This window comes from Heptranchias perlo, chromosome 26 (genome assembly GCF_035084215.1).
Source record: "Heptranchias perlo isolate sHepPer1 chromosome 26, sHepPer1.hap1, whole genome shotgun sequence".
Taxonomy (NCBI): Eukaryota; Metazoa; Chordata; class Chondrichthyes; order Hexanchiformes; family Hexanchidae; genus Heptranchias; species Heptranchias perlo.
In genome coordinates this window covers 23,039,878-23,059,213 of record NC_090350.1, presented here as the reverse complement: position 1 = coordinate 23,059,213, position 19,336 = coordinate 23,039,878, and the positions used below count along the sequence as shown (strand labels likewise).

The 19,336-nt window shown below is 38.4% G+C and overlaps 1 protein-coding gene across 2 annotated transcripts in view; it reads left to right on the top strand.

The window, feature by feature from the left end:
- The window catches only part of LOC137342569 (protein argonaute-3), a 113,454-nt gene extending 94,616 nt beyond the window's left edge, over positions 1 to 18,838 (top strand). For both annotated transcript variants that reach the window (XM_068006535.1, XM_068006536.1), the window contains 3 exons: positions 186 to 287; positions 6,107 to 6,306; positions 7,290 to 18,838. In XM_068006535.1, the coding sequence (XP_067862636.1) occupies positions 186 to 287; positions 6,107 to 6,306; positions 7,290 to 7,398 (411 nt within the window). In that variant the 3' untranslated portion in view covers positions 7,399 to 18,838. The remainder of the gene's footprint in view (positions 1 to 185; positions 288 to 6,106; positions 6,307 to 7,289) is intronic.
- Positions 18,839 to 19,336: the final 498 nt, after the last annotated feature.

Genomic DNA, 19,336 nt, shown 5'->3' with positions numbered 1-19,336 from the left:
GAACTAGCACCTTAATCACCTGTGATTCATTTGGTTTGGGGAAAGGAATTGTGTAAAATGAATTGACTCTTTAAATGGCCATTAAACCCAACAGGTTTTCCTTATAGAAAACCTAATGTGAACTTGTACATAATATTTGAGTCCAGGTAATGAGATTTATTTTGTTTACTGTCTCTTTCCCAAAGGTTGGGAGAAGTGGAAATATTCCAGCAGGAACCACTGTAGACACAGATATCACCCACCCATACGAGTTTGATTTTTATCTCTGCAGCCATGCTGGGATACAGGTATGGAATGAATGCTAGATCACTTAAATTTTTTATTCCTGGGGGATAAAAGCGAGAAGTGTGTGGACATATTTCTCTCAATTGATCCCATGTTTACAAATATCTGTTCAGTTAAGAGGAAGGAGGGATAAATAACTGGAGAACTGAGCAGATGGCAGACACATCCTGCTGTCTGCCATAAGATGTGCAGTTGATGCACAACAAAAGTCTTTTTTTCTTTGAGTAAGCTCTTGTAACTTTCATTTTTGCCTGTGAAATCTTCAAAAGGAAACACCTTCTGGAGTAACTTATTGAGCACTGAAAAATGTGTGATGTCCAACGCTGTCATAAGACTTCTTTTATGTATGACTTCAATTTATATGTAATTGACATTCAGAAATATGCTTAGTTTTTCAGCATCATATCTAGTTTATCAATAGCATTGATAAATAATTGTAGTGTGAAAGGTTGAGAAGCAATTAAGAGTCACTTGTATATAAATACCACAGAAATTTAAGTTTACATAAGGTAATTTCAGCAATTGAAATATTAAGGAATGGGGTAATTAATTCATTTATATTGCGCCTTTCATGACCTCAGGATGTCGCAAAATGCTTTACAGCCAATTAAGAACTATTAAAGCGTAGCCACTGTTGCAGTGTAAGGAAGTGCGGCAGGTATTTGCACACAGCACAGTCCCACAAAAGGCAATGTGATAAATGACCAGATAATCTGTTTTTAGTGATTAAATATTGGCCAGCATGCAGGTGAGAAGTCCTCTGCTCTTCTTCAAGTAGTGCAATGGGATCTTTAAATCCATTCTCTCAGATGGACGTAAATGTCTCATCTGAAAGATAGCACCTCGTACAGTGCAGCACTCCCTCAGTACTGCACTGAAGTATCAGTCTAGATTATGTGTTCAACTTTCTGGAGTGGGCCTTGAATCACAGCCTTCTGACTCGGGCGAGAGTGTTACCACTGAGCCACGGCTGCCATCTTAAGCTATTTACATCTACCTGTCCACCAAACCCATGATACTTTTAATAGTGTATGTTTTCACCAATCGGAAAGAAGACAATTACAACTCTTTCTTAAAACAAAACATCAATAGGTTGTCTCCAAAGCATAGAACCATAGAAAAGATACTGCACAGAAGGGGGCCATTCGGCCCATCGTGTCCGCGCCGGCTCGAGGAACAACCAGGTGTCCGTTCTAACCCCACCTTCCAGCACCCGGTCCGTAGCCCTGCAGCTTACAGCACTTTAGGTGCAGGTCCAGGTACTTTTTAAAAGAGTTTGAGGGTTCCTGCCTCTACCAATTCGGGCAGTGAGTTCCATACACCCACCACCCTCTGGGTAAAAACGTTTTTCCTCATGTCCCCTCTAATCCTTCCGCCAATCAGCTTAAATCTATGTCCTCTAGTTCTTGAACTCTCCGCTAGGGGAATCAGGTACTTCCTGTCTACTCTATCTAGGCCCCTTATAATTTTGTGCACCTCAATCAAGTCTCCCCTCGGCTTCCTCTGCTCCAAGGAAAACAACCCCAGCCTATCCAATCTCCTCGTAGCTGCAATTTTCAAGCCCTGGCAACATTCTTGTAAATCATCTGTGCACACTCTCCAGAGCAATTACGTCCTTCCTATAATGTGGTGACCAGAACTGCGCACAGTGCTCCAGCTGTGGCCTTACCAGCGTTTTATACAGTTCCATCATTACATCCCTGCTTTTGTATTCTATACCTCGGCTAATAACGGAGAGCATTTCGTATGCCTTCTTCACAACCTTATCTATCTGTACTGCCACCTTCAGGGACCTGTGCATATGCACTCCAAGGTCTCTCACTTCCTCTACCCCTCTCAATATATTCCCGTTTATTGCGTATTCCCTTTTACTGTTTGCCCTCCCTAAGTGCATTACCTCACACTTCTCCGGGTTGAACTCCATTTGCCACTTTTCCGCCCACTCCACCAACCCATTTATATCTTCTTAGTGAAGAGGATAGCTGTGGACTCTATCAATAGATGGCCAATTTTTGTGTCGTCTGAAAATTTGCCAATCATGCCCCCTATATTGAAGTCCAAATCATTAATATATACCACAAACAGCAAGGGACCCAACACTGAGCCCTGTGGCACACCGCTGGAAACGGATTTCCATTCGCAAGGACGTTCATCAACTCTTACCCTTTGTTTCCTGTTACTCAGCCAATTTTGGATCCAATTTGCCACATTTCCCTGTATCCCATGGGCTTTTACCTTTCTGACCAGTCTGCCATGTGGGACCTTGTCAAATGCCTTACCAAAATCCATGCAGACAACATCCACTGCACTACCCTCATCAATCCTCCTTGTCACTTCCTCAAAGAATTCAATCAGATTTGTAAGGCATGACCTTCCCTGATTAAATCATGCCTTTCCAAGTGACAGTTTATCCTATCTCTCAGTATTGATTCTAATAGTTTGCCCACCACCGAGTTAAGACTGACCGGCCTATAATTGTTCGGCCTTTCCCTCGTACACTTTTTAAACAATGGTACTACGTTTGCGGTCTTCCAGTCCTCCGGTACCTCCCCTGTATCTAGTGAGGATTGGAAAATGATCCTCAGAGCATCTGCTATTTCCTCCCTGGCTTCCTTCAATAGCCTAGGAAACAATCCATCCAGCCCTGGTGACTTATCAACTTCCAAGGATTCCAGTCCCTCTTGTACTTCCTCTCTCGTTATGTTTACCTTATCCAATATTTCACACCTCCTTTTTAACTGCTACGTCCGGATCATCCCTTTCCTTTGTGAATACAGAGACAAAATATTCATTTAAAACCCTACCCACATCCTCTGCTTCTACACACAAGTTACCCTTATCATCCCAGATAGGCCCCACCTTTTCCTTAGCTATCCTCTTGTTCTTAATCTGCTGATAAAACATCTTTGGGTTTTCTTTAACCTTACTAGCTAATATTTGCCCTCTCATTGCTTTCCTTATTTCCTTTTTTACGTCATCCCTGTACTTTCTGTACTCCTAGGCTCTCTGCTGTATTTCATTTTCTGTGACAGTCATACGCTTTCTTTTTCTGCTTTATCTTGCCCCGTATACTACTAGACAACCAGGGGGCTCTAAATTTGGCAGTGCCACCCTTTTTGAGGGGACGTGTCTGCATTGTACCCGTAGAATTTCACTTTTTAGTGCCTCCCACTGGCTTGCCACTGATTTCTCCTCAAATAGTTGTGTCCAGTCCACTTCTGCCAAATCACCTCTTAGTTCTGTAAAATTTGCCTTCCCCCAATTTAAAATGTTTACTCCTGATTTAACACTGTCCTTTTCCATAATAATGCTAAAACTAACTGAATTGTGGTCACTATCCCCAATATGGTCACCCACTGTCACTTCACCTACTTGCCCATCTTCATTTCTCGGGATGCAATTCTAGATTTAGTCCTCTCTTGTTGGGCTTGTCACGTACTGGCTAAAAAAGATCTCCTGGACACAGATCAAGAATTTTGCGCCCTCTGTGCCCCTCACACTGTTTGAATCCCAGTTGATGTTAGGGTAGTTGAAGTCCCCTACTATTATTGCCCTCTTATTTTTGCACTCAGAAATTTGCCTACATATTTGTTTGTCTATCTCCCTTTTGCTATTCGGGGGTCTATAGTACACTCCTAGTAGTGTGACTGCCCCTTTTTTATTTCTTAGCTCAACCCACATGGCCTCGATTGATGATCCATTTAGCGTATCATCCCTTCTCACAACTGTAATTGATTCTTTAACCAATAATGCTACCCCCCTCCTTTTTTATCACCCACTCTATCCTGCCTGAAAACTCTACATCCAGGGATATTGAGCTGCCAATTGTCCCCCTCTTTAAGCCAGGTTTCCGTTATCGCAGTGATATCATGCTGCCATGTGTCTATCTGTGCCCTGAGTTCATCTGCTTTGTTTGCAATACTCCTTGCATTGAAGTATATACCCTTTAACCCCGTCAAATTCCTGTGCTGAACACTGTTTAACCTTTTACCTCTTTTGCCTTTGAGTCGTTAAGTACATCACTAACAGCTTGTCTACTTCCCAATTCCTGGTCTGAATTTGTCCTATCTGTCCCTGCCCTTTGGTTCCCATCCTCCTGCCATACTAGTTTAAACCCACCCCAACAGAACTAGCAAATGCCCCGTTGAGGATATTGGTCCAAGTTCTGCTTGGGTGCAACCCGTCCAGCTTGTACAGGTCCCATCTTTCCCAGATTCGGTCCCAATGCCTCAGGAATTTAAACCCATCCCTCCTACACTATCTCTGAAGCCACGCATTCATCTGGTCTATTCTCCTATTTCTGCTCTCGCTAGCATGTGGCACTTGGAGTAATCCTGAGATTACTACCTTAGAGGTCCTGCTTTTTAATTTATTTCTGAACTCCCTATATTCTGCAAATTGAGGATTCATGATATTCTGGAAAATTGTAATGGTCTCTCTATAAAACAATTAGCGCTGAAATATTCCAAATGTTTTGATTAACTTGGCTTTTTATACCCACCACTTCGGTGACTGAAAGTGTCCAGGTTTACCTCTGTATTCGTATAGATAACTGCCTCTGTTGTGAATGGTATCCTAAGCAACCAGCCAACGGTTTATGCATTAGTTTTAGTCTCTGGGTTATCTGCTTCTCTGGATGAGACATTAAACTGAGTTTCAGTCTGCCTATTCTAATGGTTCAGCTGGCGTTAAAAATACCATCATACAACTTGAAGAGCAAGGTGTTCCCTTGTGATTTGGCAAATTTGTCTCAATCATTACCACCAAAAGCAAATTAACTAGTGATCCATCTCATTGCTGTTTGTGGGATTTTCCTGTGTGAAAAATGACTGCCATACTTACTTACGTAAGTCAGTGCACTTCAAGAGCAATTCATTGTATATTTGAGACATTTTCATTTCATAATAAGGTGCTATATAAATGCATTTCTCCCTTACTTATGGACATTATATTGTAAGAAAGAAATGTTGATGCCCCTATATCTGTCACAAGTTTTGCGTATGCATCTTGGAGATCGTAGAATTTTATAGCCCATGAAGCCATTTGACCCATCATGGCAGTGCTGGCTCTCTTTAAAAGCTATCCATTTAATCCCATCCCCTTGCCCTTTCACCATACCCTCTTAAATTTTTCTTTCTCAAATTCCCTACCTTTTTAACAGCTATTATGGATTCTAATTCTACCACAGTATCGTGTCCTAACAACGTTCTATGTAAAATTTCTTAATTGTATGTCCTCTAGTTGCTGACTAGTGGACAGAATTTCTCCCTGTTTACCCTAACAGAACCCTTAATAATTTTACACATACACACTGAATGAATGTCTCTAAGATCTCCTTTTAATCTTTTTTTATTCTAGTGAAAAGTGCTCCAATTTCTCTAGTATCTCCTCAGAACTGAGACCTCCCTCTCTGGTATAAACTTTTTTTTTGTACCCTGTTTATGGCCTTGACGTCCTTCTTAGATTTGGGCACCCAAAACTGGACAATATTTTAATTATAGCCTAACCAATCATTTGTATAGGTTTAGCATTACCTCTTTGTTTTTGTACTTAATGTCCCCTTTATAAAACTGAGAATCCCATGTTTTTTTCCCAGTTTTATTAACTTCTACTTTTGAATACTTGTGTAGCTGAATCCCTAGATCTCTCTACTCTTTTAAAAGTTTACCATTTAGTATGTATAACCCCTTTTAAAGTTTTACCAGTTTGCAACTTCGACCACACTCCTATCCAAGCTAAAGGAGGCTGCCTGGCGGAAAGCAACTGTCTATTTGTGAGAGAATTATCTAATTAAATAGTTTTGACGTTATTTCTGTTTCAGGGTACGAGTCGCCCCTCACACTATCATGTTTTGTGGGATGACAACTGCTTCTCTGCGGACGAACTTCAGCTCCTTACCTATCAGCTATGTCACACTTATGTGCGCTGCACACGCTCTGTCTCTATCCCAGCACCAGCCTATTATGCACATCTGGTGGCATTTAGAGCAAGGTACCACCTGGTGGACAAAGAGCATGACAGGTAAGGAGCACTATATATTGTGACTCTTTGATGGACCCTCTGCTATTGTTACCATAGTACATGAATGTGGATTTTTCTCAGTAGTTCCATTTTAAAAAAATGCAAGCAATAAATACTCCATCATTAACAGTGCTTTGGGAGTTTTCAGAAGTATGAAACTCTCATAAATTGGAAGTGCCACAGACTTTGGCAATGCACATGGAAGTTAAGAAAAACTGGTCCTTAGCTGATGCAAGCTTAACGGTGGGATGTAATTGGACTAGGGATATTGGAGAAGAGGAGGAAAGGGAGACTGTTGATTTTCATCGTATACCTTAAAACTCTAACCAATTGTATTGAAAATCAGTGTTAACTTAAGTCTTTCATTATCAAACAGGAAAAATTAGAGTATCATGTTTAAGACCTATTCTCCACATTCAAGAGCAAAATTAGAAAACAAAGGACGTCTGATAGACACTTGATTTTTCAAGTTCTTCTTCCTACTATATACAATTACCCTTTCCCTATACATGGCACCCTTACATTGTTTGCATTTTTTTTGCTTTTCATTAGTTTCCTTTCATCCTTTTCCAAAAGTAACAGAAAACCCTTGACAGTGGGACATCTATTTTTTGACTGCTACATGAGCTGGGTTCATCTAAATATTTTATAGTACTTATGCGAAGTTCAAAAATAGACTGATGTCAAAACTTACAACAAATAAAGAAACTCCTTGTGTATTTCTACGTCTGGATAATCAAAACTTTTATGATTTTGGGGGAAAAATGAATTTTTCACATTAAACTTTTGCAACAATACTCAGGTCAATAACGCTCAGTGCAACATAGTCACAAGTAGACAATATGTTTTGAGGCTGTAATTTATATTCTGCATTGACATGAATATATTAGTTTACTACCTTTTTGTTATTAAATACTAAGACAATGCAGCTATTGAGCTAAGAGTTTGTCAGGTTCTGATTATCTTTTTCCAACTATTCACAGCGCTGAAGGCAGTCACGTTTCTGGACAGAGCAATGGACGTGACCCCCAGGCTCTCGCCAAGGCTGTGCAGATCCACCAGGACACCTTACGCACAATGTACTTCGCTTGAGTTTGGGAAATTCTCTCCAGAAGGAACCGAAGATCACAGCCTGCATTTCCAGTGGGGTCAGTTTACCGGCGATGTCTCCAGCCATACTGTAACTTTCACTGTGCGGAGACAATAGTTTCATAAACTGACGGAAAGGGATTGTTTACCTACGAAGATCATAGCACTATTATGCAATATGAAACCAGCCAACTGCTCTGTGTGTGTGCGTGTATGTGTGTGCGCGTGTGCTCCGTCAGACCTCATGTCTGTGTCTTTCCTTTTTCTTTTTTTCAGTATAGTTTCCTTTTTGCCTTTACCTCAGTGTTTGGCAGCACAAAACTCATCTTTATCAAGGAACAAAGAAAAGAAGTTCCACAAACCTTGGATCTCAAAAATAGTTGCTAATTAGGTCAGAAATCCAGCCATTCACTCAGAGTCCTCAACTTGGGTGGGGGGGGGGGGGAAGATTGGAGTGGGAGAGGAAGAGGTGCTTGAAAAGATATTCTCTAAGGAGTTCCCACCTGTGCTTCTTGAGGTCCAAAATGTCCCACCTCCGACGTGCCACTGTTCAAATTCCATTTACTGGTTAAGTTGTCAATTAAGTCAACTGACTATTGAGCATAGCTAGTAGTTATGGGTAAACTTCATAAACAGAGCGGTGGAATTTTGTATACCATTATAGAAGGTAAAATCTGGGACTTAAATGAGCCTGAGAAATGATGGTGTAAGAGGGACTTTTGAAAAATTCCAAGAGTTGGGGGCTCTGTTTAATGTAGAAATGTTTGCTGTTTTTTTTTGTTATTGTTTACTTGCTAGCTCACAACTAAATGTGACTTTTTTTTGGTTTTAGCATCCTTATATTTATTAGAAAAAAATTAATGCTTAATTTAATATGAATTTACATTAAAATATAGTAGCACAATTTTATTTAGTTCTGGAATGTAACCGTGTTGTATACTGACAGAACATTGCTACCGTTAGTGCAATAAGCGGTTGGTAAGAAAGCCCGTGTCCTACGCTGTACTGGAGCAGCAGTTGTACCACTATAATCGTGGGAGAGTGGACACCTCCGCACTTCAGAACCTTATCAGTTTTAATAAGAAAAAAAGTTGAATGCAAAAAAAAAGTAGGGCTGGGACGTTTTAATGTTACTTTATTAGGACGTTACTTTATTTAATTTACACATCTAATCACTGAAATGTGAATTTTTTTCAAATATATTTCAGTTTTATTTCAGTCATTCCATTTTAAGATGATATACCAATTTTTTTTTATTTGGAAATTTTTCATAAAACAGTTTGACTTGTTTCATTGATACAAATCTCATGACGTTGTTTGCACTTTGTAAAACCTCATGAACTGCATATTTTATCTAACGGTTGTCATTGCACTGGCTCGAACCGCAATATACGAAATGCTGCAGCATTCTTGATGGATGGGCATTGCCTGTGTCCCAGCCCAACAAAACCGCCTCTCCTCTACGTGAAAAATCTGTACTTTTACAGAACAAGAAGTAGCCAGAACTTTATGGAAACAAAGAAACAACTGCAGAATTTTCCTCCCCTTTCACAAAAAGCAGGTTCATTGTTTAGTGTCATTCGATTATAAAGCAAACTAAAATATTTTCCAATTTATTCCGCCTCTTGCCTCAAATATGATAAGGGCTAATACTCTCCAAGTCTCTCATGCAAACTTTCAAAGGATATTCCAGCTTTAAAAAGGAATGTAGTTCTGATTGTGTCCAAACTGATTCTTCAGGCATGGTCACAGCAATTAAATATGAAAAGCCTATCAACTTGATCTCCATTCCTTCCACCCCTTCATAATGAACTACAATCAGATTAAATCAAACTGAGTTGATTAAAAGGTCTTTATGATAGTTTTATTAATTTGGAAAGGCGAATAACAATTAAATAACTTTTTTTAATCAATCTTCCTCGCTACCCATTCTGGACTATACAGAAGGGCTGCATAGTACATGAGTATTTATGCATTTTATATGTGATGAGGTTGTCCATTACATGATGCTTTTCTGCCCTTTATGCTGGGAAATTTTGGAAACATAAGTGTACAATCATATTGCCCACTTCTTTTCCAGTTGTAGTTGTCGTGGGCAGTCCGAATTTTGCATTGAGTTCCTTGCATTCAAAGAGACTGCCCAAATATAATTACAGCTACATTAAACCTCCGTCATTCATCCTTACTTATTGATGTATCCGAATGAAGACATGCACTCCTGCTAGGATCCCAAGTTGCTCACCTGATTTTCAGAGAGTAGCGCAATATTATAGCTTTCCTGCAAATTTCTTGTGTTGCCTCCTGTGATAGATTGGAAGCTCTTAGACAGTTCACAATACCAAAAAAAAATTGATTGGCTGTTTCCAGTGAAACAAAAAGTGCTTTGCACAGATACTTCCGATTGAAATTACATAGTGTAATTCAGCACAATCAAAAATGAATGGCAGTAACTGGTCTTAATCATCTACAAATAATGTCTTGTTTGAGAAGAGACTAATGATCTTGAAATAAATCCATCTTTGTAATAGTTTTTTAAAAAACTCTAGATCTTAAATGGTGCTGATTTCACCACCAATTTCAGTGTATACAGAGCTAGTACTACACAAAGTCAAAGGAATGTTGCTCCTTTATATTGTTTTTCATGTGCAGATCTGTTACAGCTGTGGATGTACATAATGGCCTGGAAGATCTTAAAAATATCAAAATACCTCATGAGATGTCACTTTTACTGTTCCTTTTATAATCAGATGCTATTGGTTCTTTTTCATAAGCTCCACAAATAACTGGTCAGGGCATGTTGCTCTCGGAGAATTTTGTTTTGAGAATGAGCAACTATAACTACTTGGGTTCTACAGATCATGTGATGGGTTATGTGATTTTGGTCAGGAGTACTCCCCAATTCAGGGGAGTCTTTATTTTGGAAAGACCATCTGCATCTTCTGCAAGAGTGTTTTTTAAGGACATTTTTTTCTTTGGAGCTCATTTACTGATTATATTCTTCCAAAATATTAATGAACTTCTCTTCATGGAGCAGTGTTTTGGGGGACAAATAGTTCCGGCCATGACTATATTCTGCAGTTAAAATCATTGCCTCCACACGTCTCCTCCAGGTTACATTGATGTTCACACTGGCATCCGATGAACTAAAGTTGTATACGTGGCAATTTCATTCTTGCATAGTATATAGATCCTGTCGACATTCTGCTATGGATATCACATCACTTTCAAATCCGTTACTAAGGAGGTGAGAGACCTCAAAGGCCATCAGATGGTTCTAAGTCAGTGGTTGAAATTGGAGCAGAAGTATCATTATCTTCATTGGAGCTCTCATCATTTACAAAGTATTGGCTATCCTTCAATACATTCTCCATGGAAAAAGTGTTTGGGTGGACAAAACAACCATGTACTGGAACTACATGGGGAAAACAAAATAACCAAGCCAATGCAGGCTTGTAATGTGAACTATTGATCTCTCCAGGGAGAGGTCAGCAGCTGGTTGGATATCAAGTGAATAACTCACCACAAACAAAGGGAATGTAAAGCTTAAAATGAAAATTATCTTGGCAAATTCTGTCCACTTGTTCCAACAGACCATGTATAATTTGCATTGGTATGTATTCTCCCCAACTTTTCTTGAAATAGATCAACAATCACAAGAACCAGCAGGTCTTGTTCCACAGTCTGGAGATTCAGTTAGAAATAGACTTCTGTCTCAACAGAATATTTACCAAACTGTATCAAAGCACTCCAAATGAGATGGAATCTCACCATTTTAATCCACTGTTCTTATGCTGTTGTAGGAGGTTGCTACACCCTGTCTGCTTTCATTTACCACTCAGGTCAAGTGGTGGAAAAGTGTTTATTCTGATTCTCACTTCTAACTAAGACAGATTTTGTTTTCAAGTCTCTAGGACCTGGCCACAGAGAGAACATTTGCTCTCCCAAGCCTATGGACAGATTCTTCATTGTGATCGAAATTACTTTCCTCTACTTGATTATCAAGGAACCATGCATGTACCTAGGGTTGTCAGAATCCATGATCATCACAGATGTATTCTCTTGCCTCTTTTCCGCCACCACCACTCCAAGAAATTTTGATGCATAATGAAAGAGATGTATACATTAATTGCATATAACTTTAAATGTTTTTCCTTTTGTCTCCCTTAGAATTACCCACCTAATCAGCTCAGCATTTCTAAGATTTAATAACATTTACTAGGGCTAATCTTATATAAGGTGTGCAGCCCTCACACAGTCATTGAATCATGTGACATTTTTCAAATCAAATCGCCAGCTCCTTATGAGTTATATTTAAGGGGGAGGAGAGTTCTGCAGTCAAGCCCCACACCAAGACTTTTTAATACGATACTTGGTGCCTTTGTCATGTTCCATTTGGTCTCTGTAGATCTAATTTAATTGAGCCAATACCAAGTCTGGATCACAATTCAAAACACCACTGTTTACTTTAGACAATGTACAATAATGATGTACATGTAATGCTGCTCTTGCAACTTTACAACCTGATAGCATTTAAACAGAATGCTTCCTTGTACTGCATATTTATCAGTCAGACAGACATTTCAGTAACATCAATCTGTAAAATAGAGGTTTCGTATGAGGAGGGGCGTGTTGTCCCTGTACCGTACCCATCAGCTCAGTTTGTGAATGCCTGCATAAAGTGCCGACTGCATTTGCAGACGAACGTCATTATGTACCAGCGTTGGGAGGGCAGTGAGACCGATAGCTGCTATTTGTTAATCAGTGTCAGACAATAACTGCACTAGGAATTGAAGAGGTGCTCACGATTCCTATTTACAAGAGTGAAGGGAAGAGTGTAGTGATTGACCAGTATAAAAATTGAATCAGCCCAGCTCTTTCCAAGCCCCTTACTGTTATTTTTTCAAAACATTACCTACTGATTTTAGTTTTAGTACTAGTGTATAATTAACTTGTTGTACTGGGAGACACAGCAAACCAAAAGAATTGGTGCACATGAAAACCTGACTGGTTGCCTGTATCAATACCACCGTATTAGAATCTGTCGATCAGGTACAGGTTCCGGGCAGTAAGTAATACATGCTATATCTATCTTTGGTACCTCTTGGTACTAGTATTTGTAGTAATGCAGGGGTTTTTACTAGCATAGCATCCACTGTTTTAGTGTACTGGAATGATTTCTCTCAACACAGGTCTGGTACCACTAGATGCAATATCTGTACCACTACATCTGTAATAAGTGCTGGAACTGATTATACTGAATACCTGTGCTGTACAGGGCTAGTACCTGTGCCATTAATGTTTTGGTATGGGCACTGACTGTGACGGTACAGATCTGGTATTTGTACTGGTCTATTGCTATAGGAAAGGAGTGGTTTCAGCATTTATGCTGATCCATTTTAATTATTTTTTTGAAGGACAGTCCTTAGAAAGTGCCTTTACAGAAGCTGGTGCTGTAGAATTGTTTTTTTTTCGTTCATTATGTGGCTGAAACAGTTTTATATAATGCCAAGAATATGACAGTAACCTGTAGCTGATGTATTTAATGGCAGTTTCTTCTAAGTCAGGACCAAGATGGGGACTATAATACAAAAAGCTTTGAAGAACACTCTCAATACACAACCTAACCATAAAAAGGCACAGAATAGGGGCTATGATTGTTGTGAATTGACTACATTTCTTTAAAATCCATCTCCAAGATTGAGAATATTTCCTATTTGTAAACGTTTTTACATCAAATTTGAGTTCTACCCCTTCCCCTCCAAACTTCATGTCTGAGGGAGGGATGAGTGATACAGGCCTAATGAGTGTTATGAAGTGTAACTGATATGTTACTGAATGCAATATGTTATAATTATGATCTGTCTGTAACTTTAACAAATGCTTTGTTTTATAGTTGCTCCTGTTAGGCCTATATCATCTTGTCTCCAGGTTAGAGATGGTATTATTTTCAGTAAACAGATGGAAGTGTGGGAGACAGAATTCTAGTTTGTGAAATGGTGAACATATATTTACATGTAAATGTATACACACAATTCCTTTGGCTCCCTTCACATTTTATGAATGTTTTATTTGTGGAGATGGATTCATGGAATAATCTTTTATTTAAAAACAAAGGAGCTGTTTATAATTTTATATAAAAAATATGAAAGAAGCCTCTTGACAAAAATGCTTAAGTGTGCTCACTGGTAGAACCAGAATTTCACTTGCTGAGAACTACATGTTAGTTCTTTTGGCACTCTCAATTTAATTCTAATTCAAAAGAACAGACCTGGGTGAGCCAGTGAACTGGAAGATTTACTTGTTTGTGGGTAGTACATTCAAAAGTTATCCATCTTAAACAAGTTGACTGTATTTGCTTCTAACTCTGATGACATACCAGTAGGAGAAATGCTATATCATCCCTTTCATTGATGTTGGCTTTAGTTTTATTGAATGAATATATCTTGCATTCTTCCAGTAGCACAGTGAGCAGCTGAGCCGTGCAGAACGGCAAAGTCCCTACTTTGATTCTGTTTTTTGGATGATCTCAGCTGGGATTTAATAGGGGTGCTACAATTGGCCTCAACATATGTGGATTAGAGAGGGGAAAATCAGCCAAGGTTATTGCTTCTGATCACTATCGTCTGCTACCTCTGCTGTTAGTGCAAATGTGTGGATATGAGGACAGGACCAGGCTCTGTTGTAATATTCCTAATGGATGAACAGTTTGGCAGCATTCTGTCTCCAGGTTCACACATGAATAATGGCCATTTGGGCAAGGTACAAAAAGTCAATACTTTTACCAAGAGAGGTTAGAAAAAAATTATTTGCAATATTTATTTCAATTGTTTTCTGCAGTTTGTTCTAATTGGATTGTTTGTGTTAGTCATTCCCTGTAAAGTAAACTGGCAGTTTTTTTTCTTCACTCCTAGGAAACTGAAGTAATAATTGGGTAACTCCACCACCTTCTCCCCTAAAATAATTAACATCATGTGATGTGACTTATCAAATTCAAGTTCAAAACTCAACATTTCAGACTGGTTTCTTACTCTGTCTGGGTACCTTTTCCCTCAATTTTTTTGATGTACTTGGAATTGTGCTTAATTTTTTTAATATATTTTCTGTTAGCAGATGTGAGTACTATTAGATTTTTGATGGTTTAATCATATTTTGGCTGGATTGACCATTTTTTGAAAAAAATTTCTGTAGTTAGCGAAAGAATCTTAACTCGAGCAAAGTATCAACAATACCATGTTAGAGTACAGTACATTAAACTGTTAATTATTAAAGCAAGATAAACAATGAGAGGTTTGGACAGGGCAGTCACATAATTGTTAAGGTACTCATTCCCCATCATCATCCTTATTAGCTTTTAATTGTAAGCAGCTTAAATTTGGCCAGCTTCCTATTTAAGTAGTAGAGGAGGAGGAGGAGGAGATGTTGAATTTGTGGAAATGTAAATTATGGAAATAGGAGTGAGAGAAAAATGAAATGTAGAAGAGTAAATCAAAATTGAACCGTCATGAGAATTTGTTCATTGTATGTTGCTTGTATTAAATAGAGTAAAATGTTTTGTTAAATGAGAATTTTATGAAGAAGGATTTATTTTTTTTTAAATCCCATCGTGAACACTGTTTACAACCATGTGGTTGGGAGTTTGAGTTCCAGTGCTACTTGAAACTTAAATCCACCAGCTTCACTTGCATTCAGTTTATGTTAAAGAAGAATCATATCCTGGGGAGGAAGAGAAGGAAAAGGGAAAATAAATGACCTCCTATGTCTCATCTCACAGCAAGCATACCTCCTGTTAGCCTAGCACAGAACAGCATTTGTGTCAAGCTCAAGGAGAAGTCTTGCACAGTTTCCTTCGTAGCTGAGAAGGCTATATGAAAGATGAAAACTATTAGATTTGGTGGTTGTGTATGGTGAGCGTTCTGTTTTTAAGGAAGCTTGGGATAAGAAAAAAAAACACTGCACCTCAGTAACCTTCATATGCTGCATAAAGAAAATACTGCTTTTGGTTACATTATATCTGCTGCACATGCTTGACAGTACACTTTAAAAATGTTCAAAAATTGTCTTAATAGCAGTTATCAAAATTGGATTTTTAATGGAAAAAATGAGCCTTTATTTTGTGGTTATTTCTGAAAGTTAATTCTTATTTATTACTAATGTTTAGCATACCGCAATGTAACATATGCATTAGTGTTGCGATTATACATTTAGAGGGAGGGTCTCTGCTATCGCTTGTTGCCTTTTTCTTCAGAGGAAATGAGTGTGAATTTGAAATGATCATAAATGTGTGTTACCTGTATTTTTAGATGTTACCTGTTATTGTGCTGTTGAGGTCACTTAGGTTAGATCACTGGCCTTCATTAAAGGGTTACAAGAACTTCACAAGCAGCTTTTGTAAAAGACAAAATCTTAATTTAAAATGATGGTGAAAAACATTGGTTCTTTAGTGCGTCATTATTTAACTAACACTTTTATTAATGAATTCCATTAAGTGTGATTATGACATTAGCATGACTGAGGGATAACTAAGATTTTGCAGCCACCAAAAACTAGTTTTAATTGAAATCCAACAGTGATACCGTCTGTGCAGGCAGTCGTGGAACCAATTGCCGGGTGTATTGTGGATTGTAAGTCACATAATGAAGGCCACTGATGTGTTTTTGTTTTTTTAATCCATTATACTTTTTATTAAACAATCTCCCACTCAAATGGCCAAATGGCAATCCATAAATCTCCAAAGTGACCTCAGATGAGCTTCATGCCGTGCAACATTTTTTCTAATTTTTTAATTAACCATGTAGAAAGTTGACCTTTTTTACGTCAGTAAAAGAAAAATAAATCCCCAGTTTTAGTAACTTGTACCAAAGTTGACCTTTTACATCGGTAAAAGCTCAACTTGGGTACGAGTTACTAAAACTGGGGATTTTTTTTTCTTTTACCTGATATTGGCAGCAATGTGGTAGGTCAGCAGTGAGGTTATGTTATATCCTGAGAATTGAGAAAGCCATACTGAGCTGTGTGGGAGAGGATCAAATGACAGTATTCATTTCTCTTGCTTTATATATCACAAAAGTGGTGATTTAACCCATTGGATAATTTATTCCACTGCCATTGAATATCACTTTCTTTATGATGTCATATTCACCTTTCTGGCAACTTAACAGTTTTCATGTGAAATAGTGAAATTCCCACTTTTATGGCTCCTTGCACCATACACCATTCCCTAGCCAAAAAAATGACCAGCAGACCTATCTCTAGGTCTCTGGTCACTCTTGATCCAGATGTTTGGAGAGCAGCTGTGATGGTGACTTGCCAGCTGAATTTTCCCTCCCTCTGGAAAAGTGCCTGACCTTGACTGAATGCTTCCATGACTGCATGGCTGAGTTTGAGAATTCACCATGTGGAGAGTGGCAAGCTATTTGTGTCCTACCAATCCATAGCACAGTGCGTTGCAGTATCAATGCACTTCTGTGCCATGCCAGTGACGTCATAATGAATCTTAACTGCTTTGGTGCAGGTTTCCACATAATGAAAAGCAACTTTTTTTAATAAATATAATAGTTTATGTCTACATTTTCTGCCTGTGGTATAAACAGAATATGCGATAGAGCTGCTTCAGTTACATAGGCCGTTGGGACCCAACACACAGAAATGTTATAATCTGGCTGTTAATGTCACCTGAAACAGCTCTGTCAGGAAGGGTGGGTGTTAAGATCATCCCATTGATTACCTAAGTGAAACGTATGAATTATGGGATCTTTCTTATTTGTGGGATAAACTGCATTCCCTCTCTTTCCTGTTGTGTATCCTTTACATACCCGGTCCAGCTTTCATATTAGGCTGGGAAATATCTTTAACTCTTTCAATGCTGACTTCCCAGGAGATAACTTCTGTATTAACCTTCTTGAGTACTGAATGAGATTTGGTTGTTTTGCAATTATTCACTTGTTTGTTCAGAATCTTCAGTATTGTGTCTGAGCAATCATCAGCCCTGGGGCTCCACTGCTACGTTACTGAATCATCCTCCATTGTTGCAACTTTGAAACTGCGGCAGCATTTTTGTGGTCATTGCACTTCAGTAGGTTGTCATACTCCAGCAAATTGTTGGGCAGTTTACAGTTTTCACCCAGGCAGACCATAATCAGCTTTTCAGTTTAAAGCTTCAACCTGAACATGTCTCTTTTGACGGAATGTGCTTTACAGCTTTCTAAATATGCATCAATATATAATGCCTTCAAACTAGCTTTAGATGTCTGACATGTGATGCACATTATGATTGACATGCACAGAGCCTCAGAACATTTCTTAAATTCCAAGTATTCTCTGAATAAGACAAATTGTAATCTTGGTGCAGAATTGTTACTGCAGTCCTCAAGAGGGTTAATATTTGTTGAATTTTTTTTGTAAATGTGTTCATAACTTGTAAGAATTTCTAACTCGGTCCATTCTTGTAACAAAAAAATTAACTTGATTCTTTGTTAAAATGAAAATGTATTTGCCAGTTGACTTGTTGAATTTTGTTGTCCCTGGGCAGTCTGATCCAAAGTTTTGTGTAACTGGGCAGACGTTTTGATTGTCCATAAAAATCCTAGCAATCATTTTCGGCACTGAAATATTTGTGGCTTTAAAAATACCTTTTCACCCATATACATTTGATTGAATTTTGCTGTGTTCACATTAAGCATTCAATTAAAATTCCCATCAATAAAAATGCTACATAGTAACGTGCAAAAAAAAATTGGCTGTGTAATTCTGTACAGAAGTATTGCTGTACTTAATTGACACCTTGTGTATAACTGACTGCTAGATGATACTTCTATGAAAGCATTTGGGACCCTGTCTCAACATGAAATGAAAAGGAAGTGTATTTGTTCCTGTCCTTCCTCAGCTGACGTGATCCCACAATATTATGGGACAATAAATTTTCAAAGTGCTCACAATGTGCATTACTTTGGCCACATGTTACAGGTGTTTTTTTTAATGTAGTTTAAAAATTGGAAAAAGACACAACTATTGTGCATTTCTAAATTCTAAATATTCTTAGAATATGCCTCCAAAAGAGAAATTGTGATTGTTATAGTTTTGATTTTTGCTGCAAGAATCCTCCTTTACGAAAAGTTTAATTTTTTTAATGTATCCTTCCCCTATAGCTTGCACATGCAAGCCAGTAAAAAGGTATCCAGAAGGATTTCTCAACAAGCAGTTAGTTACACATTAACATTACATCAACCTGGCAACATCTTGTGGTTTGTCCCATGCTGTCAGCCAGTGGGATGTTTCCCAGTCTTAATATGTATTGAAAATCAAATCTACAGTATCACAAAAAAAACAGGATTCGTTAACAAAATCCTATAGATTCTTCTACTAAATCTATTGTAATTTTTTATGTAACTTTTTTTGTTCAGTGTTACTGTCCTCTTCAATAAAAGTTTATTTCAATTACATTAAAGTTCAGGCAAGTCCAGTATTTCTTGCTTCTCAGGTTCAAAAGGAAAATTGTTTCTTTTCAGTACTGCTCCTTTCCCATACAAACAGTATGTGCAGGTTTCATTGTTGTTTTTTAATTGAAGTACTAACAACTTGTGGTTGGTGCAGCAGGTCAGCTCCAGTACCTGAATTGAATCCAGCTCAGGCTGATGGCATGAAAGTCTCCTCTATCAGTTGCAAGAGTCCTATGTAATATGGTTGGGCAGTCTCAAGCCAGTGACTGGTTGGCATCCACCACAACATAAAACTGATCTTGATTTCGTACTGAGGGTGATTACAACTTGCATTTATATAATACCTTCAACATTGCAAAAAATTGACCACACTTTTGGGGATCAGACCTAAGAGGAAAACTGTGGCTGAGGACCTATTTGAGAAAATAAGTTTTAAGGAAGCTATTGAAGGGGGACAGTGGTAAAGTAAAAAGGTGAATGATTTAGGGGATGTTTTTCCTGATGAT